Source organism: Rhinoderma darwinii, chromosome 6, assembly GCF_050947455.1.
Source record: "Rhinoderma darwinii isolate aRhiDar2 chromosome 6, aRhiDar2.hap1, whole genome shotgun sequence".
Classification (NCBI taxonomy): domain Eukaryota; kingdom Metazoa; phylum Chordata; class Amphibia; order Anura; family Rhinodermatidae; genus Rhinoderma; species Rhinoderma darwinii.
In genome coordinates, this window is record NC_134692.1 from 145,605,621 (window position 1) to 145,630,018 (window position 24,398).

Here is a 24,398-nt window from a genome sequence, read left to right on the forward strand (position 1 = left end):
TAATTATATACAGAAGATACCCAGGTTATACCAGCATGCTCCATATCACTATATACAGGAAGATGTATAACTTATACCAGCTGTACATATATAATTATACACAGAAGATACCCAGGTTATACCAGAATTCTCCATATCACTATATACAAGAAGATGTATAACTTATACTAGCTGTACATATATAATTATATACAGGAGATACCCAGGTTATACCAGCATGCTACATATCACTATATACAAGAAGATGTATAACTTATACTAGCTGTACATATATAATTATATACAGGAGATACCCAGGTTATACCAGCATTCTCCATATCACTATATACAAAGTGTATAACTTATACCAGCTGTACATATATAATTATATACAGAAGATACCCAGGTTATACCAGCATGCTCCATATCCCTATGTACAAGAAGATGTATAACTTATACCAGCTGTACCTATATAATTATATACAGGAGATACCCAGGTTATACCAGCATCCTCCATATCACTATATACAAGAAGATGTATAACTTATACCAGCTGTACATACATAATTATATACAGAAGATACCCAGGTTATACCAGCATGCTCCATATCACTATATACAAGAAGATGTATAACTTATACCAGCTGTACATATATAATTATATACAGAAGATACCCAGGTTATACCAGCATGCTCCATATCACTACATACAAGAATATGTATAACTTATACCAGCTGTACATATATAATTATATACAGAAGATACCCAGGTTATACCTGCATGCGCCATATCACTATATACAAGAAGATGTATAACTTATACCAGCTGTACATATACAATTATATACAGAAGATACCCGGGTTATACCAGCATGCTCCATATCACTATATACAAGAAGATGTATAACTTATACCAGCTGTACATATATAATTATATACAGAAGATACCCAGGTTATACCAGCATGTTCCATATCACTATATACAGGAAGATGTATAACTTATACCAGCTGTACATATATAATTATATACAGAAGATACCCAGGTTATACCAGCATGCTCCATATCACTATATATAAGAAGATGTGTAACTTATACCAGCTGTACATATATAATTATATACAGAAGATACCCAGGTTATACCAGCATGCTCCATATCACTATATACAAGAAGATGTATAACTTATACCAGCTGTACATATATAATTATATACAGAAGATACCCAGGTTATACCAGTATGCTCCATATCACTATATACAAGAAGATGTATAACTTATACCAGCTGTACATATATAATTATATACAGAAGATACCCAGGTTATACCAGCATGCTCCATATCACTATATACAAGAAGATGTATAACTTATACCAGCTGTACATATATAATTATATACAGAAGATACCCAGGTTATACCGCATGCTCCATATCACTACATACAAGAAGATGTATAACTTATACCAGCTGTACATATATAATTATATACAGAAGATACCCAGGTTATACCAGCATGCTCCATATCACTATATACAAGAAGATGTATAACTTATACCAGCTGTACATAAATAATTATATACAGAAGATACCCAGGTTATACCAGCATGCTCCATATCACTATATACAAGAAGATGTATAACTTATACCAGCTGTGCATACATAATTATATACAGAATATAACCAGGTTATACCAGCATGCTCATATCACTATATACAAGAAGATGTATAACTTATACCAGCTGTACATATATAATTATATACAGAAGATACCCAGGTTATACCAGTATGCTCCATATCACTATATACAAGAAGATGTATAACTTATACCAGCTGTACATATATAATTATATACAGAAGATACCCAGGTTATACCAGCATGCTCCATATCACTATATACAAGAAGATGTATAACTTATACCAGCTGTACATATATAATTATATACAGAAGATACCCAGGTTATACCGCATGCTCCATATCACTACATACAAGAAGATGTATAACTTATACCAGCTGTACATATATAATTATATACAGAAGATACCCAGGTTATACCAGCATGCTCCATATCACTATATACAAGAAGATGTATAACTTATACCAGCTGTACATAAATAATTATATACAGAAGATACCCAGGTTATACCAGCATGCTCCATATCACTATATACAAGAAGATGTATAACTTATACCAGCTGTGCATACATAATTATATACAGAATATAACCAGGTTATACCAGCATGCTCATATCACTATATACAAGAAGATGTATAACTTATACCAGCTGTACATATATAATTATATACAGGAGATACCCAGGTTATATCAGCATGCTCCATATCACTATATACAAGAAGATGTATAACTTATACCAGCTGTACATATATAATTATATACAGAAGATACCCAGGTTATACCAGCATGCCCCATATCACTATATACAAGAAGATGTATAACTTATACCAGCTGTACATATATAATTATATACAGAAGATGCCCAGGTTATACCAGTATGCTCCATATCACTATATACAAGAAGATGTATAACTTATACCAGCTGTACATATATAATTATATACAGAAGATACCCAGGTTATACCAGCATGCTCCATATCACTATATACAAGAAGATGTATAACTTATACCAGCTGTACATATATAATTATATACAGAAGATACCCAGGTTATACCAGCCTGCTCCATATCACTATATACAAGAAGATGTATAACTTATACCAGCTGTCCATATATAATTATATACAGAAGATACCCAGGTTATACCAGCATGCTCCATATCACTATATACAGGAAGATGTATAACTTATACCAGCTGTACATATATAATTATATACAGAAGATACCCAGGTTATACCAGCATGCTCCATATCACTATATACAAGAAGATGTATAACTTTTACCAGCTTTACATATATAATTATATACAGAAGATGCCCAGGTTATACCAGCATGCTCCATATCACTATATACAAGAAGATGTATAACTTATACCAGCTGTACATATATAATTATATACAGAAGATACCCAGGTTATACCAGCATTCTCCATATCACTATATACAAGAAGATGTATAACTTATACCAGCTGTACATATATAATTATATACAGAAGATACCCAGGTTATACCAGCATGCTCCATATCACTATATACCAGAAGATGTATAACTTATACCAGCTGTGCATATATAATTATATACAGAATATACCCAGGTTATACCAGCATGCTCCATATCACTATATACAAGAAGATGTATAACTTATACCAGCTGTACATATATAATTATATACAGAAGATACCCAGGTTATACCAGCATGTTCCATATCACTATATACAAGAAGATGTATAACTTATACCAGCTGTACATATATAATTATATACAGGAGATACCCAGGTCATACCAGTGTGCTCCATATCACTATATACAAGAAGATGTATAACTTATACCAGCTGTACATATATAATTATATACAGAAGATACCCAGGTTATACCAGCATGCTCCATATCACTATATACAGGAAGATGTAAAACTTATACCAGCTGTACATATATAATTATATACAGGAGATACCCGTGTTATACCAGCATGCTCCATATCACTATATACAAGAAGATGTATAACTTATACCAGCTGTACATATATAATTATATACAGAAGATACCCAGGTTATACCAGCATGCTCCATATCACTATATACAGGAAGATGTAAAACTTATACCAGCTGTACATATATAATTATATACAGGAGATACCCGGGTTATACCAGCATTCTCCATATCACTATATACAAGAAGATGTATAACTTATACCAGCTGTACATATATAATTATATACAGAAGATACCCAGGTTATACCAGCATGCTCCATATCACTATATACAGAAGAGACCCAGGTTATACCAGCTGTACATTTATAATTATATACAGAAGAGACCTAGGTTATACCAGCTGTACATATATAATTATATACAGAAGATACCCAGGTCATACCAGCATGCTCCATATCACTATATACAAGAAGATGTATAACTTATACCAGCTGTAGATATATAATTATATACAGAAGATACCCAGGTTATACCAGCATGCTCCATATCACTATATACAGGAAGATGTAAAACTTATACCAGCTGTACATATATAATTATATACAGGAGATACCCGGGTTATACCAGCATGCTCCATATCACTATATACAAGAAGATGTATAACTTATACCAGCTGTACATATATAATTATATACAGGAGATACCCGGGTTATACCAGCATTCTCCATATCACTATATACAAGAAGATGTATAACTTATACCAGCTGTACATATATAATTATATACAGAAGATACCCAGGTTATACCAGCATGCTCCATATCACTATATACAGAAGAGACCCAGGTTATACCAGCTGTACATATATAATTATATACAGAAGAGACCCAGGTTATACCAGCTGTACATATATAATTATATACAGAAGATACCCAGGTTATACCAGCATGCTCCATATCACTATATACAGGAAGATGTAAAACTTATACCAGCTATACATATATAATTATATACAGAAGATACCCAGGTTATACCAGCATGCTCCATATCACTATATACAGAAGAGACCCAGGTTATACCAGCTGTACATATATAATTATATACAGAAGATACCCAGGTTATACCAGCATGCTCCATATCACTATATTCAAGAAGATGTATAACTTATACCAGCTGTACATAAATAATTATATACAGAAGATACCCAGGTTATACCAGCATGCTCCATATCACTATATACAAGAAGATGTATAACTTATACCAGCTGTGCATACATAATTATATACAGAATATACCCAGGTTATACCAGCATGCTCCATATCACTATATACAAGAAGATGTATAACTTATACCAGCTGTACATATATAATTATATACAGGAGATACCCAGGTTATATCAGCATGCTCCTTATCACTATATACAAGAAGATGTATAACTTATACCAGCTGTACATATATAATTATATACAGAAGATACCCAGGTTATACCAGCATGCTCCATATCACTATATACAAGAAGATGTATAACTTATACCAGCTGTACATATATAATTATATACAGAAGATACCCAGGTTATACCAGCCTGCTCCATATCACTATATACAAGAAGATGTATAACTTTTACCAGCTTTACATATATAATTATATACAGAAGATGCCCAGGTTATACCAGCATGCTCCATATCACTATATACAAGAAGATGTATAACTTATACCAGCTGTACATATATAATTATATACAGAAGATACCCAAGTTATACCAGCATTCTCCATATCACTATATACAAGAAGATGTATAACTTATACCAGCTGTACATATATAATTATATACAGAAGATACCCAGGTTATACCAGCATGCTCCATATCACTATATACCAGAAGATGTATAACTTATACCAGCTGTGCATATATAATTATATACAGAATATACCCAGGTTATACCAGCATGCTCCATATCACTATATACAAGAAGATGTATAACTTATACCAGCTGTACATATATAATTATATACAGAAGATACCCAGGTTATACCAGCATGTTCCATATCACTATATACAAGAAGATGTATAACTTATACCAGCTGTACATATATAATTATATACAGGAGATACCCAGGTCATACCAGTGTGCTCCATATCACTATATACAAGAAGATGTATAACTTATACCAGCTGTACATATATAATTATATACAGAAGATACCCAGGTTATACCAGCATGCTCCATATCACTATATACAAGAAGATGTATAACTTATACCAGCTGTACATATATAATTATATACAGAAGATACCCAGGTTATACCAGCATGCTCCATATCACTATATACAGAAGAGACCCAGGTTATACCAGCTGTACATTTATAATTATATACAGAAGAGACCTAGGTTATACCAGCTGTACATATATAATTATATACAGAAGATACCCAGGTCATACCAGCATGCTCCATATCACTATATACAAGAAGATGTATAACTTATACCAGCTGTAGATATATAATTATATACAGAAGATACCCAGGTTATACCAGCATGCTCCATATCACTATATACAGGAAGATGTAAAACTTATACCAGCTGTACATATATAATTATATACAGGAGATACCCGGGTTATACCAGCATGCTCCATATCACTATATACAAGAAGATGTATAACTTATACCAGCTGTACATATATAATTATATACAGAAGAGACCCAGGTTATACCAGCTGTACATATATAATTATATACAGAAGATACCCAGGTTATACCAGCATGCTCCATATCACTATATACAGGAAGATGTAAAACTTATACCAGCTATACATATATAATTATATACAGAAGATACCCAGGTTATACCAGCATGCTCCATATCACTATATACAGAAGAGACCCAGGTTATACCAGCTGTACATATATAATTATATACAGAAGATACCCAGGTTATACCAGCATGCTCCATATCACAATATACAAGAAGATGTATATCTTATACCAGCTGTACATATATAATTATATACAGAAGATACCCAGGTTATACCAGCATGCTCCATATCACTATATACAAGAAGATGTATAACTTATACCAACTGTACATGTATAATTATATACAGAATATACCCAGGTTATACCAGCATGCTTCATATCACTATATACAGCAGATACCCAGGTTATCCCAGCTGTACATATATAATTATATACAGAAGAGACCCAGGTTATACCAGCATGCTCCATATCACTATATACAAGAAGATGTATAACTTATACCAGCTGTACATATATAATTATATACAGGAGATACCCAGGTTATACCAGCATGCTCCATATCACTATATACAAGAAGATGTATAACTTATACTAGCTGTACATATATAATTATATACAGAAGATGCTCAGGTTATACCAGCATGCTCCATATCACTATATACAAGAAGATGTATAACTTATACCAGCTGTACATATATAATTATATACAGAAGATACCCAGGTTATACCAGCATGCTCCATATCACTATATACAAGAAGATGTATAACTTATACCAGCTGTACATATATAATTATATACAGAAGATACCCAGGTTATACCAGCATGCTCCATATCACTATATATAAGAAGATGTATAACTTATACCAGCTGTACATATATAATTATATACAGAAGATACCCAGGTTATACCAGCATGCTCCATATCACTATATACAAGAAGATGTATAACTTATACCAGCTGTACATATATAATTATATACAGAAGATACCCAGGTTATACCAGCATGCTCCATATCACTATATACAAGATAATGTATAACTTATACCAGCTGTACATATATAATTATATACAGAAGATACCCGGGTTATACCAGCATGCTCCATATCACTATATACAAGATAATGTATAACTTATACCAGCTGTACATATATAATTATATACAGAAGATACCCAGGTTATACCAGCATGCTCCATATCACTATATACAAGAAGATGTATAACTTATACCAGCTGTACATATATAATTATATACAGAAGATACCCAGGTTATACCAGCATGCTCCATATCACTATATACAAGAAGATGTATAACTTATACCAGCTGTACATATATAATTATATACAGGAGATACCCAGGTTATACCAGCATGCTCCATATCACTATATACAGAAGAGACCCAGGTTATACCAGCTTTACATATGTAATTATATACAGAATTATTGCTATGGTTTGTACTGTGGGTGATTCTGTTATATCTGCTTTAACTGTGATATTTTTCCATTCTTTAGAGGGATTCGGGGGGTCCGTTGACTTGTCATTTTGCCAATTCCTGGTTTCTGGTTGGAATTGTAAGCTGGGGAGATGGTTGTGCCCGGCCAGGGGAACCCGGAGTCTACACCAAAGTCTCCAGCTTTTCACCCTGGATCCTGGAAAACACGGATCTTACTGAAACTTCTGAGAGCGAAATCAAAGCAACGACTATCAATGTCCCAACATTTATCTCCAAGGAGGCAACAGCAGGAACGCAAAACCTCTCCTTACCTAAAATCATCCGTGACGGCACCAACAGAGCTGGGCAGAGGCCTGATGGGGCAGCGAGACATTTATTCCTTATCATTTTATTCATCAGGACTGTGGACCTCTTATAATGGACTGTCCTAGTGAATAGAGTCCATTATAAACTTCCTTGTCCTAGTGAAAGTCTAAGTCTGGGCTTATTAAGATACCCGGGTGTCTTCCTAATGTAAGTGGTGGAAAAGCTTTTTGAATCTTCCCCCTGGTTTTATGAACAGCAGCGAGGAGGAGAGACACTACTTTGCGGGCAGTAAGAGATCTTGTCTTGGACAGAGTAGACAACTGGTTGGGGTAATGAAGGAGGACATCGGTGTCAGATCAGAGGGTGGGGCTTCCATTAATAAACCTGTGCTAACACCTTGGAGACTGGATTATTTGGTTTGATGTCTCATATCGTTAAAAGTTTCCAGTTTCCTCCTCCCGTAATCCCCCACGCCGGTTTTGATTGGCTGTCCTAGTTCCCTCACTTGTTGGACGATCCAGCGCTCTTCACTATTTAACGGATGCGCCTCATTGTTCTGAAAGGAATCTTCCTCAGTGTAGGTGCCCATACACATTATATGAAGGTCGGACATACTCGCCGATTTTGGCAGGACCGGTTGACTATCGAATATGTATGGGGGTGCCTCGACTCTTCCATTGGGCGAAAGAAAGATGGGGGAGTTGGATTTCATTATAGCTGATCGCTTGTCGTTGTGGGAGATAAACCGCTGACACAGATGCCTGACACCAAAATATTCCCCTCCCCCATTGAAATAAACATGTTCGTTTGACCGAGTCGACCGTGCATGTCAATGGGAACAGCTATCGTCTGAAGTGTTCGGCCAGCAGCTATCCGAAGGGTATGTCTACCGCTAGGTCCATACCATCTTGGGGTTTGTATTTACCCACAATACTATGTATAATGGGCAGTGGCAGTCATAGAAGACCAGGACCACATAGCAATGAGGAATATGGGCCCTCCAGTATAATGCCAGGTTTTTCCGGATGGGTTTGTGTCTTGTTTCCTCTCCGTGACTTTTCTATGACACTTGGGCCAATTTCCCATTCCTTGATGTTAACGTTGTGGTTCCTCTGGAGAGGGTCGTCCTGCACATACTTATGTCACTCCAATGGACTAACCAGGACCGAGCCTCTCCCTCCAGGGACCCAGTAGCAGCCGCGTGGTCGTCCTCTATGTTATCTACGCCCTCCATACTGGGAACGCTTTCCAACGATTAACTAAGGGCCTGTTCACATCAGCGTTGGCTTTCCGTTCCGGGGTTCCGTCTGAGGTTTCCATCGGGTGAACCCCGCAACGGAACGTCAAACTGAAACCACAGCATCCGTTTCAGTCAAGATTGATATCAATGGTGACGGAAACATTGCTAATGGTTTCCATCCGTCACCATTCCGGCAGGTTTCTATTTTAACGACAGAATCAATAGCGCAGTCGACTGCCGGAACGGTGACAAACTGAAACCATTAGCAATGTTTCCGTCACCATTGATATCAATCTTGACTGAAACGGATGCTGTGGTTTCAGTTTGACTTTCCCTTGTGGAGTTCACCCGACGGAAACCTCAGACGGAACCCCGGAACGGAAAGCCAACGCTGCATGTGAACAGGCCCTAAGGAACCGCTTAGATGAGCAGTGAACGACTTCAAGATTTCTAAACGAGGGCAGTTGATCTTGGTTCTTAGTAGACGACTTGTGATTCTATATTTCCTACACAACATTATTGATCGCATTGGTAGAACTTCATCTAGTCCTGCTCTGTAGAATGTAGTCGGACAGGTTGCTCTACAGGTGGGTGGACTAGAGAAGGTGCCATTTCCGATAAACCTTATAAATCGTCAGATCTTACAACAGTCAGTAACCTGTCAGATATATGACAAAGCTTCTGCGGTCCGTCATTAACACCTGGCAGATCCACCTGCTCCACCTGCTGCTCCACCTGCTGCTCCACCTGCTGCTCCACGCTGTGCACATTATCCCGGAGCGACCAATATCTATCTCTAGGGAAGTTATAATCATTGTGCTCCATTCTGATGGCAGCCAGGGACTACGGAGGCAGGGAAGAGGCTTTCTGAAGATTTATACAGACTGCAGCAGGGGAGCAGTGCGATCTGCCGGCTCCAAACTCCAAAGGACTGGATCAGGACCGCTCTGATGTGATATAATCCCAGGAATTGTGGACGTGTTATGGGGGAAATGCATGTAACGTATTATTCTGCCGTGTTTGCACATATTCTTGAATGCGTTCCTTCTCCCATTTGTCAGGTTGAGTAATTTGAGTCATTTGCATATTGCTTTATGAGTTACTTATTGTGTCTTTAACAACGAGACTTTGTTGCTTATATTTATTACTTCCATGTGAGTCCTGGTTTTGGCTCCATGTCTTCTCAGGCAACATGTGCCAGTCCACCGCCACCGCGCCGACGACACGCGTTCACAGCTCCTCCACGTTTCGAAGGACTTTCTTTTGGCAGAGCCTCAACCTGTAGAAATCCTTCCTGGTCCCCATCAATGAGGTTCTTTGCTTCTTTCACACGAGCTCCGTCTCCGGCATGAAGAAGAAGAGGACAATTGTTCTTCCTGTGATCGGTGCCAACCACTGCCATGCTGTAATTATATAATTCTTGTAATCATTAAATCATTGGGAACGTAACTACCTGAGCCGCAGCGGAGGTCAACCGTCTGTCTGATCTCAGGGGGTCCGGAAAATGGAAGAAGCTGCTCTGATGTGAGTCAAAAAGAAAGAAAAACTCTACACAATGACCTCAATATATGTTGGCAAATAAGGGCCATGACTTTGTGTGTCAATAAGTGCCAATGAGGGGCGGATATTGCAAATTCATACACACCACAAGGGGGCGACTAAGTGTCAGAAGGTGGTCGGGGTTTAACGGCCGGACTCTTGTTGTAAAGGAGATGATTCATCGGGAGAACCCCATCCTCGACTGAAGCTGGCCCGTCCATCAGTTGATCACCGGGGGCTCAGGCTTCTCCGACCTCCAGCTGTTATTCCTGGGGGAAGCTTCATGTGGTCACTCATCTCACCGTACAAGGTGGAGGACGCTCCCCAATATATATTATACTGAGGGACACCCTTCATGACATCCATTGGTCCTAATAGATGGGAGAACCCCTTAAAGAGTTTAACAGCTTCCCATAAAGAATGGAATATATAGAAGGAATCAATATCAACGTGATCAATGTGTGGTGGAAGCTTCACGATGACTGAGACGTCCATCCCCCTCCCCACCGAAGAGACAGAACTTCGGGGTCCTCACCACTGAGCCCCGCACCCAAACCTGCCGGAGGGAGAGGGGAAAAATGGAGGAACCTGCAGAAAATGTTCCAATTCTATCTATAGGAGGAGCCTCTACAGGAAATAGAAGCTGATCCGTTATTCACACGCTCCAAGGGATTGTAGAGGAATTCTCCAGCCAGGTCCCTTTTCTAAACCCAGAGAAAGTGTCTAAAACACTTCAAAAATTATAAAAAATGTGTCCGGAGACCTTTCAAAAACTCTTAAAGGGCACCCGTCACTGTGACTGACCGTCTTACGTTAGAGGATCAGCGCGACGTACTAAGAGAACTATACAAGGAAGCGCAAGTGCATCCGCTAAACAGCCCCCAAAGTGGGTGATAAAGAGAACGTTCCGGATTCTGTAGAGTCACATGATATATCACATGATCCCTCTCAGCCAGTTAGCAGTTTTTGAAAGGATTATGTGACGTATGCTCCAGTAGTCACTGGCTGAATCACATGGTCCGTCTCAGAGCTGCTGACTGGCTGAGAGGGATCATGTGACCGTCTAAAAAAAAGCAAGTGCTTCCTTTTAAGCCCGCCTTTGCCTTTTTATGGGCTGTTTAGCGGATGTTATTGTATCCACTAATATAAATCTATTCTCTGGTATTCCCTTAATTGTTGAGTTGCAATACCAGACACAGCCATGGACAGGAGTGGCGCTGTTACTGGAAAAAAATCAGAACCTTCCTTCTAATTCTGGACAACCAGTTTATATGAACGTTTTCAATATGACATTTTTAGCTTTGTCGTCGTTGTGGAGACGCTCCGGTTTATTCTTCCTCTTATTCGGGGCTATTTGCAGTCAGATATATTCGGAGGCTCCATAGAACCTTCTATTCACAGCTCCCTTGTCCTATAGAACAATACAGAGGCCGCGGCTGATTATCCGGAGGGAGAACGTTCTTCTCACTCTCTGTAAAGCCGTTGTCTCTGGTTTCCAGTCTTTTCAGTCAGTAGCCGTCATGTATGACAAGTCTGGAGAACAGGGCAGATGTCCGAGCGCCACGTAAATCATACCACGTCATTTTGCGCAAATTCTGAGGAAAATCCCAGCAATCATTGGGATATAGGAGAGCGTCCGCAGACCATTGTCCTGTCATATGAGGAGACGGGGACCTGAAGAATAAAGCCATTGTCTACTGGGATTTCTTAGTTAAACCTCAACATGGACAAGCAGTCCCTAAGCTTTGTGTCACGGACTAATGGAGGATTATGTTGGAGGGGAAACTCAAACCTTTAATCCTCATAAAACATGATGACTGGTGCGGACTAGAAACTGCCAAGGAGTTGGTTTATTACTACAATCACAAGACATGAAGTAGACTCCACCATGATCTCCACCCTCCGAGGACAGGTGAACCCATGATCTCCACCCTCCGAGGACAGGTTAACATAGATCCTCCACCATGATCTCCACCCTCCTAGGACAGGTGAACATAGATCCTCCACCATGATCTCCACCCTCCGAGGACAGGTGAACCCATGATCTCCACCCTCCGAGGACAGGTTAACATAGATCCTCCACCATGATCTCCACCCTCCGAGGACAAGTAAACATAGATCCTCCACCATGATCTCCACCCTCCGAGGACAAGTAAACATAGATCCTCCACCATGATCTCCACCCTCCGAGGACAGGTGAATATAGATCCTCCACCATGATCTCCACCCTCCGAGGACAGGTGAACATAGATCCTCCACCATGATCTCCACCCTCCGAGGACAGGTGAACATAGATCCTCCACCATGATCTCCACCCTCCGAGGACAGGTGAACATAGATCCTCCACCATGATCTCCACCCTCCGAGGACAGGTGAACATAGATCCTCCACCATGATCTCCACCCTCCGAGGACAGGTGAACATAGATCCTCCACCATGATCTCCACCCTCCGAGGACAGGTGAACATAGATCCTCCACCATGATCTCCACCCTCCGAGGACAGGTGAACATAGATCCTCCACCATGATCTCCACCCTCCGAGGACAGGTGAACATAGATCCTCCACCATGATCTCCACCCTCCGAGGACAGGTGAACATAGATCCTCCACCATGATCTCCACCCTCCGAGGACAGGTGAACATAGATCCTCCACCATGATCTCCACCCTCCGAGGACAGGTGAACATAGATCCTCCACCATGATCTCCACCCTCCGAGGACAGGTGAACATAGATCCTCCACCATGATCTCCACCCTCCGAGGACAGGTGAACATAGATCCTCCACCATGATCTCCACCCTCCAAGGACAGATGAACATAGATCCTCCACCATGATCTCCACCCTCCGAGGACAGGTGAACATAGATCCTCCACCACGAACTTCCAGCCCTAGATTTCTACATAAAAATGCTCCGAATAGATGAACGGCCTCATAACGACAATCAGGGTCATTGAAATAATGTGGCCATACAGGGATTCACAATATCCAGGACATATCATACATGTCAGTCACCTATAGGGGGCACTAAAAGGGCTTTTTCTTTCCTTCTGGAGAGCTATTTTGCATATTTTTTCCCTGGAAGTGCCCTAAATATGCCCTACATATGCTCTAAATATGCCCTACCAGACGGATCTCCACAAGCTGATTTCATACTTTCCAAGAACCAGGACATTACTCTGTCTGTGGTAGTTACAGCAGAGGAAGCGTGATCTCGCGAGATCTCGCTGTAAATGACAGGTTACAACGAGATCACGCTTCCTCTGCTGTAACTACCACAGACAGAGTAACGAAGTGCAGAGATTGTGAATAGACATCCCGTGGAATGTCTATTCACTGTCCAAACACTTCAGTATTGTTAATGTGTAAGTATAAGACAGCACATAAGGATCTAGCAGGATCCCCATGCGCTTAGTAAATGAATGGAGAGAAGTGTATGACGCTGATTGGTCACTGATTGGTCAGTATCATACGCTCCTCTGTACAACGCCCACTTGGTCTAAAGTAAAAATATAACCAGTTGGGCATTAACCCCTTCCCGACATTTGATGTATCCATACGCCAAAGTTGGGTAGGGGAAGTATGGAGCGGGATCACGCAGTGAGCTCGCTCCATACGATGCCGGTGTCGGCTGTTTGTTACAGCCGACACCTCAGAGTAACTAGCGGCATCGCGCTCGAGCGCGATCCCGCTAGTTTAACTCGTTAAATGCTGTGGTCAATACTGACCGCAGTATTTAAATAGTCAGAAAGAGGGGGGGCGACCCCTTCTAACAGCTCATCGCGCCCCCCGCAACGCAATCGCGGGGGGGAGGAGGGGCAATGGTTGCTATGGCTGCCTGGGGGCTTAATGAAGGCCCCCAGGTCCGCCATCTTTGTACACCTATTAAGCGCTGCCTCCGGCCAGTCAGAATCGGTATCGGTATCGCCGCGTCCGCAAAAGTCTGAACTATCACAATATATCATTACTTAACCCGCTTGGTGAACGCCGTAAAAAAAAATTGTAAACGCTAGATTGTCTGTCTATTTTTTGGTCACCTAATCCCCCACAAAAAATGAAATAAAAAGTGATCAAACCGTCGCATGTACCCCAAAATGATATTATTAAAAACGACAGCTTATCCCGCAAATAAATAAGCCCTCATACCACTTAATCGACGGAAAAATAAAAAAGTTCTGGCTCTCGGAATTTGGCGACGCAAAATAAATTTTCTTTTTTACACTTCAGTTTTAACTTGTAAAAGTAGTAAAATATAGAAAAAACTATATATATTTGGTATCGCCGCAATCGTATTGACCCGCAGAATAAAGGTAACATGTTGTTTTAATTGCACAGTGAATTCCGTAAAAACGGAGTGCAAAAAACCATGGAGGAATCGCTGTTTTTTTCATTTTCTACCCCACAATTAATTTTTTTCCCGTTTCCTAGCACATTATAAGGCAAAATAAATGGTGCTGCAAAAAAGTACAACTCGTCCCGCAAAAATCAAGCCCTCGTAGGACTATATCGACAGAAAAATAAAGACGTTATGGATTCTGGAAGGTGGGGAGGAAAAAACGAAAATGAAAGTTGTTTACCCGGGAAGGGGTTAAGCAACTCATTAGCATAAATCTAAAATCGCTAATAAAGTGGTGAAAACAGATTGTTTTATTAAATAAAAAGCATTACTGTCACCAACATTACAGCGCCGGTCACATTATATAGGAGACGGGGCACTTATAATGTGGTGAGAGAGACGCTTTAAATCAGGGAAATTGTCTCATGACTCACGGTGTTGGACTGGGGATTCTTGGGACCACCAGAGGGGCTGATCCTCGGACCCCCTCCATCTGTACAGAACACGTCCCCTATAATTGTCCTGTAATCTTTGTTGTCATCGTTGTGCACACAGGACAGGTCATCGATGCGGTTTTATAGGTTATTTGAGACTCATCCCATAAGACTTAGACCCTCGTGGTGATGGATGGCGGCTGACACATGGGGTGGTCTTCTGCTGACCCCCGAGCTGCCATATTATGTGACGTTTCTCGCTCTGTGATGGTGACGCTGGGGTATTGGGGTGATGTCATTGTAGTCGTGCCTCGTGGAAAGATTTGTCCTTGGATTGGCTGCAAAGTGTTTGTACGAAAGTAAATTAATTTCTCATTTGTTTTCCTGGTTCTTAATCTTCTCATTTTATCTTTGGATACAATTGTCATCATTTATGAATCGTGTTTATTATGTCAAAAACTTGGACAAACTCCTCTGGGAAACAATGGAGGCTCAGTCCTAGAGCGAGGATACGGAACGTTCTGTGGACGGACACCGCCTCAGGGAGCGTGGAGGATACAAAAAGCAAGCGGAGATGCTACAGTCAGTCATTCACCTGCTGGAGCAGGATACAGGCGCCACCGATGAGGAGATATCGAGAGAAGGACTAGAATGGGAATCCATCAATAGATAGAGAGGTGAAGGAAGACTATATTGGGGCGAGGCGGATGGTGCGCAGAGAGGGTGGTACACAGTGAGTCACCAGTGTGCCGTATTATACGCGAGAAAGATATTATGGCCAACAGGACCCAACAGGGATCTTAGAAGAGGAGCATTGGGAGTCCTGTCACCTACACATTATCTATACAGAGTCCTGTCACCTACACATTATCCATACCGGGAAGAGTGCCACACGGACGATGGGGATTCTGCGGCCGAGAAATGATGCCCGATGTCTCCATGGAGAAGGACGGCCGATGAGCTGGACGACCACATCTGCTGTGTTACTTCTAGCACTGGGTGAGTGACCTGAACGACCAGGCAAGTGTGACCCCCTAATCATCCTACATGGAGCGGGCGGGATGTAGGAGGTGGCAAACTGGCCAATTGTCCATGGCCCCTGTTTTCTAGGGGAGATTCCCAAGTACAGGACAACCAGGATTTACCACTGACCCTTTACACCTATGTGATGTAACATTAACCCCATTATCTACCTTATACCACAGGAACGTACAGTTAACCCTTACACTGCCATAGACACCAGAGATTTGGAGATTATGAGAAAAACTGTGTAAAAATGGCAAGTTGGGCCCTGGTTTACTTGTTGCACAGAGTTTCACTTTCTATAAAATCAGCCCTATATCAGAGCAGAATCAATAGAGAGTAGCAAAAATTACAGCCTCCCAGACTGTATAAGTGACCTCCCCAAATTATATATGTGACCTCCCTGGATTGTATAAGTGACCTCCCCGGACTGTATAAGGGACCTCTCCGGACTGTATAAGTGACCTCTCTGGACTGTATAAGTGACCTCCCCGGACTGTACATGTGACCTCTCAGAACTATATAAGTGACCTCCCTGGACCATATAATTGACTACCCTGGACTATATAAGTGACTTCCCAAACTGTATAAGTGACTTCCCCGGACTATATAAGTGACCTCCCCGGATTATATAACTGACATTCCTGGACTGTATAAGTGACCTCTCTGGACTATATAAGTGACCTCCCCGAACTGTATAAGTGACCTCTCTGGACTGTATAAGTGACCTCCCTGGAATGTATAAGTGACCTTCCTGGAATGTATAAGTGACCTCTCTGGACTGTATAAGTGACCTTCCCGGACTGTATAAGTGACCTCCCCGGATAGCATATGTGACCTCCCCAAACTATATAAGTGACCTCCCCAGACTGTATAAGTAACCTCCTCGGACTGTAAATGTGACCTCCCAGAACTATGTAAGTGACCCCCTGGACCATATAAGTGACTTCCCGAACTGTATAAATGACTTCCCCGGACTATATAAGTGACTTCCCAGGACTGTATAAGTGGCCTCCCCGGACTGTATAAGTGACCTCCCTAGACTATATAAGTGACCTCCCCGGATTATATAAGTGACTTCCCTGGACTATATAAGTGACTTCCCCGGACTATATAAGTGACCTCCCCGGACTATATAAGTGACCTCCCCGGACTATATAAGTGACCTTCCCAGACTGTATAAGTGACCTCTCTGGACTATATAAGTGACCTCTCTGGACTGTATAAGTGACCTCTCTGGAATGTATAAGTGACCTCCCTGGAATGTATAAGTGACCTCTCTGGACTGTATAAGTGACCTCTCTGGAATGTATAAGTGATCTCCCTGGAATGTATAACTGACCTCTCTGGACTGTATAAGTGACCTCCCTGGAATGATTAAGTGACCTCTTTGGACTGTTTAAGTGACCTCTCTGGACTGTATAATTGATGTCTCTGGACTGTATAAGTGAGTGACCTCTCTGGAATGTATAAGTGATGTCTCTGGACTGTATAAGTGACCTCTATGGATTGTATAAGTGACCTCCCAGAACTATGTAAGTGACCCCCTGGACCATATAATTGACTTCCCCGGACTATATAAGTGACTTCCCGAACTGTATAAATGACTTCCCCGGACTATATAAGTGACTTCCCAGGACTGTATAAGTGGCCTCCCCGGACTGTATAAGTGACCTCCCTAGACTATATAAGTGACCTCCCCGGATTATATAAGTGACTTCCCTTGACTATATAAGTGCCTTCCCAGGACTATAGTCCCTTGACTATATAAGTGACTTCCCCGGACTATATAAGTGACCTCCCCGGACTATATAAGTGACTTCCCAGGACTGTATAAGTGGCCTCCCCGGACTGTATAAGTGACCTCCCTAGACTATATAAGTGACCTCCCCGGATTATATAAGTGACTTCCCTGGACTATATAAGTGACTTCCCCGGACTATATAAGTGACCTCCCCGGACTGTATAAGTGACCTTCCCAGACTGAACCGATAAAAACACAGGGACATATACAAAAACACAGAAAAAGGCCATACTTACAAATGGACACAGCCAGGCCAGAAATGCTGATGAAAGGGCGAGCAGGTGCTTTAAATAATAATAGCCACTCCCAGACCTTCCCAGACTGTATAAGTGACCTCTATGGACTGTATAAGTGACCTCTCTGGACTATATAAGTGAACTCTCTGGAATGTATAAGTGACCTCTCTGGACTGTATAAGCGACCTCCCTCGAATGTTTAAGTGACCTCTCTGGACTGTATAATTGATGTCTCTGGACTGTATAAGTGACCTCTCTGGACTGTATAATTGATGTCTCTGGACTGTATAATTGATGTCTCTGGACTGTATAAGTGACCTCCCCGGATTGTATAACTTTCTTCTATTATTTCATACTTTATGTCTTACACATTCTCATTCTTTGATCATTCAAGGGAAAGGTGTTTAGAAGTTTATGGTTTAGTTATATCAGTGTTCAAAATCACTTTTATTATCACTAGTTTAAATATCTGCAGAAATGATCGGCTAATATATCCTACCCTTCCCCTGTTCTTATTCTTCAGGTGTTGTGGTGAAAACAGCTTCAGGTATCTATCTATCTATCTATCTATCTATCTATCTATCTATCTATCTATCTATCTATCTATCTATCTATCTATCTATCTATCTATCTATCTATCTATCTATCTCATATCTATCTATCTATCTATCTATCTATCTATCTATCTATCTATCTATCTATCTATCTATCTATCTATCTATCTATCTATCTATCTATCTATCTATCTATCTATCTCATATCTATCTATCTATCTATCTATCTATCTATCTATCTATCTATCTATCTATCTATCTATCTATCTATCTATCTCCTATCTATCTATCTATCTATCTATCTATCTATCTATCTATCTATCTATCTATCTATCTATCTATCTATCTATCTATCTATCTATCTATCTATCTATCTATCTATCTATCTCATATCTATCTATCTATCTATCTATCTATCTATCTATCTATCTATCTATCTATCTATCTATCTATCTATCTATCTATCTATCTATCTCCTATCTATCTATCTCATATCTATCTATCTATCTATCTATCTATCTATCTATCTATCTATCTATCTATCTATCTATCTATCTATCTATCTATCTATCTATCTATCTTCTTTAACTTTCGCCTATGTCTCTTCTGAGATGGAGTGTAATATTTTCTTTCTTCCTTGAAGGTGGTCATCAGTTATTCTCCCAACGTGTTGTGGGTGGACGGGATGCTGATCTCGGGAAGTGGCCCTGGCAGGCTAGTGTCCTATATAATAAATTTCCTATCTGTGGAGGGTCTCTTATCTCCAAAGACTGGGTGGTGACGGCTGCGCATTGTGTAAGGTAAGAAGGTCCCACTGAGACCAGTAATAGTACTTGGTGGGGAGTAGATCAAGGACTGGACAGGTCCACCCGAGAATCCTCCTACAGGCCCGAGTTCACATGTAATAACATGGCCCATTAGCGCCAGCAGTGGAAAACGTGTTGACCAGGTGACAGTGGGACGCTGACTTATTACAGGTGATGATATGGCCGACATGTCATTTAGTATAATTTCCTCTGGTCAGCCCAAGTTATTCCAGTCCAACACTAGTAGTATCTTCCGCAGATAATTTTTTTGGGCCTCTTTTTTATGTTCCAGGATTCTCAACATTTTTCACTATTTGTATTAAGAAAACTCATCAAGCAATGATGGTGTTTCATATAATAAATCTTACTTTCAATACCACTCCTGGCCACATGGTGTGCTGTGAAGGGGAGCAGCTTCCATTGAGGTACATGTGGTACAACTCTCTCAAGGGCCACCTAGTGGTAGAAACAATAATTACAGTACAAAGGAAAATCAGCGCTACATTAGGTAAAATACAGAAGTAAAGACAATTGGAGTTTATATATGAAGACCGGGAGAAGGAGGAGGCCTGAGGTGATCGGGGGAGCCATACGTTACACTATCTGATTGTACATGGCGATAAAGACGATGTCCGCTAATGATAGTCAGCACATCGCGTTCTGTCTTTCCTGCTCACATTAATGTCGCTCTTCATTATTTTTATCGCAGTAACAGAAACTTCAGCAACTTCGACGTTATGTTGGGGGTGCTAAACCTCACCGGGACGAGTCCCACAAAACTTTCCGTGAGAGTAAAAAGCATCACCATCCACCCCATATACAACGGAGATGGAACCAGTGGAGACCTGGCGGCGCTGGAGCTGCAGAATCCTGTGACCTTCAATGATGATATTCGGCCAATTGCCCTTGCAGCCAAAGAGCAGGAGTTTCAGAACGGGCTGATGTGCTGGCTGACCGGCTGGGGCCACATCGCTGAAAACGGTGAGCACGCAAGAGAAGCCCAAAAATGTTCAATCAGTTGGTGTCGATTTTTTGAGTCAAAGAAATGATCAGTCCACGCGGCCTCCAGCGCTCACCAAACCCAACGGGCGGAATCCAGGATCGTTGCTTAACCCTTTCAGGACGCCGCCATTTTTGGGATTTTCGTTTCCATTTTTTCCCCCTCACCTTCCAAAAACAATAATTTTTTTTATTTTTCCATCAACATTGCCATACGAGGGTTTGTTGCTTGCGGGACGAGTTGTCGTTCTTCATGGCATTGTTCATTATGGCATGTTTACTTTATTCTACGGGTCAATACGATCACGGCGATGCCAAATTGATATTGTTTTTTTTCTGTTTTGCTACTTTGACTATGAAGAAACTAATTGGTAAAAATCTAATTTGTGTTTTGTCGCCACATTCTGAGAGCCAGAACTTGTTTCATTTTTCTGTAGAATAAGCGGAGTGATGACTAATTTTTTTACGGGACAAGCTGTTATTTTTATTGGTCCCGTTTTGGGCTACATGAGACTTTTCAATCACTTTTTATTTCCTTTTTTATGGGAAAGGAAGTGATCAAAAAACAGCGATTCTGGCGTTTTTATTTTTTTTATTTTTACGGCGTTTGCCATGCGCGTTAATTATTGGTATGTTGTAACAGTTCAGACTTTTATGGATGTAGCGATACCAATTTTGAATATTTTTTGTATTTTTTTACAGAGGAAAAATGGGAAAGGGGTTTCTTTTTGAACATTCAAGTTTTTTTTTTTTACACTACTAAATTTTTGTATTAACTTTTTCTTAAAAATTGCATTAGACCTCCTAGGGGACTTGAACCAGCGATCGTTAGATCACTGGTACAATGCACTGAAATGCTAATGTGTTGCAGTATAGTGTCATTTTTACAGGCTCTTGTTAAGGCCTGCCAGAGGCTTAACAGTAGGTGGAGAAAGGCAGCCCTGGGGGCCTTCATTAGGCCCCTGGGCTGCCATTACAACCTTTGGCGTGCCCCAATCGCGTTGCGTGGGGGCGATGAGTTCTCAGATGGAGTGCCCCCTCTTTATACCGTTTTTGATGCTGCGATCGTGCTTGATCGCAGCATCTAAGAGGTTAAATGGCCAGGTTCAGCGCGATCGCTGTTCCTGGCCATTAGTCGCGGGCGTTAGCTGTAAAACAAAGCTGACACCCGCTGCGTACAGAGCGCGCTCAGTGGGTGAGCCCGCTCCAAACATCACCCCCTACACCATGACGCTATAGTACTTCGTCGTGCGTGAAGAGACCGGGCAGGTCTCTAACCCTCCAAGAACAACACGTGAGACTTTCTATACAATTCCTGCAGGTTAAAGTTTCACTTTCAAATTAATTCTCACGAGCACAAAATTTTCTAAATCTCGACGCCTGATATTCGGGAAATTTAGAGGATTTTCCAAATATTCATAATGGTCCCAAACTCATTTTATTCCATTATCCCGGAGGGGTTCAGAACAGGTGGTAAATGTGTGTGCTGGATCGTCAAGAAGCGAATCAGCGCCGGTAACTTTACAGCAACATTTCGGAGGGACTGGAGATGGTTTGACCTTTGGGCAATGCTGAGGAAGATGTGGATTTATGACCAATTGCTTTCATAGCTCCAACATATTCTGCAGCTCTGTACTGGGATTGTCATCACTCACATCATTGTCCCTTCCCAATGGATCTCACCATCAGATTTCATTGAACAGACCCTAGGGCCAATGTAATAGGAAGCCAATTAACCCAATCAAATCAGAGAGAACATGGAAAGAACCCAAAAACTCCATGCAGATGTTGTCCTTGGTCAGTTTTGGACCCCAGGACCCCAGTGCTTCAGTAAGGGAAAAAAAACAAACCAGTGATAAGCCAACACTTGGGCTATTTAAAGTTTCCTCTCAATTCTTCTAATCCGATCCTGAGTACATGGGCGTCCGGCTTGGTGCCTGACACGGAGGTGTCCACATATTGCACCGATTCTTCATTAAAGTGTTCAGATATTTCCTTATCTCTGAGAGGAAGTGGCCACTCGTGTTCTGAGAATTGGTGGGGTCCACTATACATGCAATAGACCCCACTCCCCATCCCCATGCGGTCTACAGGATAGGTTCTGGGTGGTCCATGCATCTTATAAGGAAATATTAATATGTCTTGTGTTTGGTTTCAGTTAAACTGCCGCCTCCACAGACATTGCAGGAGGTCGAGCTTCCTCTTATCAATTATCAGGACTGTAATGAAATGTTCCAAGTTGCCTACAATCATAGCTTTGCCTTTGACTATGTAAAAGAAGACATGATCTGCGCTGGCTACCCCGAAGGCAAGAAGGATGGCTGCCAGGTGAGCACGCTTCATCTCGAAGGGGTCCACAGTGGAAACTGGACGTTGCATTCTGTGCGAGTTCCCCAATAACATGGTATAAATATTGTATCTTACAGGGGGATTCGGGGGCACCCTTGGCATGCCAATCTGGGGAATCCTGGTTTCTGGTTGGAATTGTAAGTTGGGGTATTGGCTGTGCCGAGCCTCAAAAACCTGGAGTCTACACCAAAGTCAGCGACTTCTCCTCCTGGATACAAGAGAAGACAAATCTTCCTACAGTTTTGGAAATGAAGATCAGTGCAACGACTGTAAAGGTGAACACACTCATGACGCAGAAGCCACAAGTAACGTGTCAGTCCTTCACCTTGTCTACAGGGACTGATGAAGGCAGCACCTCCGCTGGAAGGAGACGCCAAATCTCAATGAGCCTTTTAGTCGCGGTTGTTGGGTTGACCGGAATATTGGACGTTGTGTAAGAAATGTTTTTGTGGCTGTAAATTGAGAAAAGACTCAAATGACGAAGAAAAAGTATCTATGGAAGTTGTGACCCTTCATGTCTTACAAGGAGGCTCCTCGGAAACCTGTTCTATCATTTCCTAAACTGTTAACCCCCCTCCGCTAACAACCGGCAGCCCACCAAGTACAATGACTCGGGGGTCAATGAGAAACTTACACCCCACAGTTACCAAAACCTTCCCATACACAGAACTGAATGTCATATCCGATTTATTAAATATGTGATAAGTATTTTATATTAAAATGTCATAAACTTTATTACAACCCAAATGATAAAACATGTAAAAAAACAAGTAAGAGGTTCCCCCGTCATAAGGTGTCGACCCCCAACGGGGAACATTGAATCTATCGGTCCAGATGTAGGTAGGTGGCTGGAGCCCGGGGCAATTCTCTGGTATGAGAAACTTTTTGGCTTGTTTTATATGTTCAGATGAGTAAAACCTTCACGTCACCGGTTTTTCATTAATACGCTCCCCCGTTTCTATTATTGCAAAAAATAAACAAATAATTTGTAAGTATTTTTAGTGTATGGCCCACACGGTAAGGGC

At 41.1% G+C, this 24,398-nt stretch overlaps 2 protein-coding genes across 2 annotated transcripts in view; both read left to right on the top strand.

Annotated features, from left to right (window-relative positions):
• The window catches only part of LOC142656696 (transmembrane protease serine 9-like), a 55,274-nt gene extending 46,864 nt beyond the window's left edge, over positions 1-8,410 (top strand). The window contains exon 13 of the mRNA XM_075831621.1: positions 7,807-8,410. Coding sequence (XP_075687736.1) covers positions 7,807-8,166 — 360 coding nt within the window. The 3' untranslated portion in view covers positions 8,167-8,410. The remainder of the gene's footprint in view (positions 1-7,806) is intronic.
• An 8,091-nt stretch (positions 8,411-16,501) lies between these two features.
• LOC142656697 (serine protease 33-like) lies at positions 16,502-23,810 on the top strand. The gene is made up of 6 exons (XM_075831623.1): positions 16,502-16,601; positions 19,189-19,212; positions 19,863-20,019; positions 20,735-21,006; positions 23,183-23,352; positions 23,451-23,810. Exons 1-6 carry the CDS (start codon positions 16,502-16,504, stop codon positions 23,808-23,810), a joined length of 1,083 nt encoding a protein of 360 aa, XP_075687738.1.
• Positions 23,811-24,398: the final 588 nt, after the last annotated feature.

Coding starts and splice junctions, on each gene's coding strand:
- LOC142656697 (XM_075831623.1), top strand. CDS start 16,502: ATGGGGATTCTGCGGCCGAGAAATGATGCCCGATGTCTCCATGGAGAA. Junction 16,602..19,188: donor TGTGTTACTTCTAGCACTGG/GTGAGTGACCTG, acceptor CTTATTCTTCAG/GTGTTGTGGTGAAAACAGCT. Junction 21,007..23,182: donor GGGCCACATCGCTGAAAACG/GTGAGCACGCAA, acceptor GTTTGGTTTCAG/TTAAACTGCCGCCTCCACAG.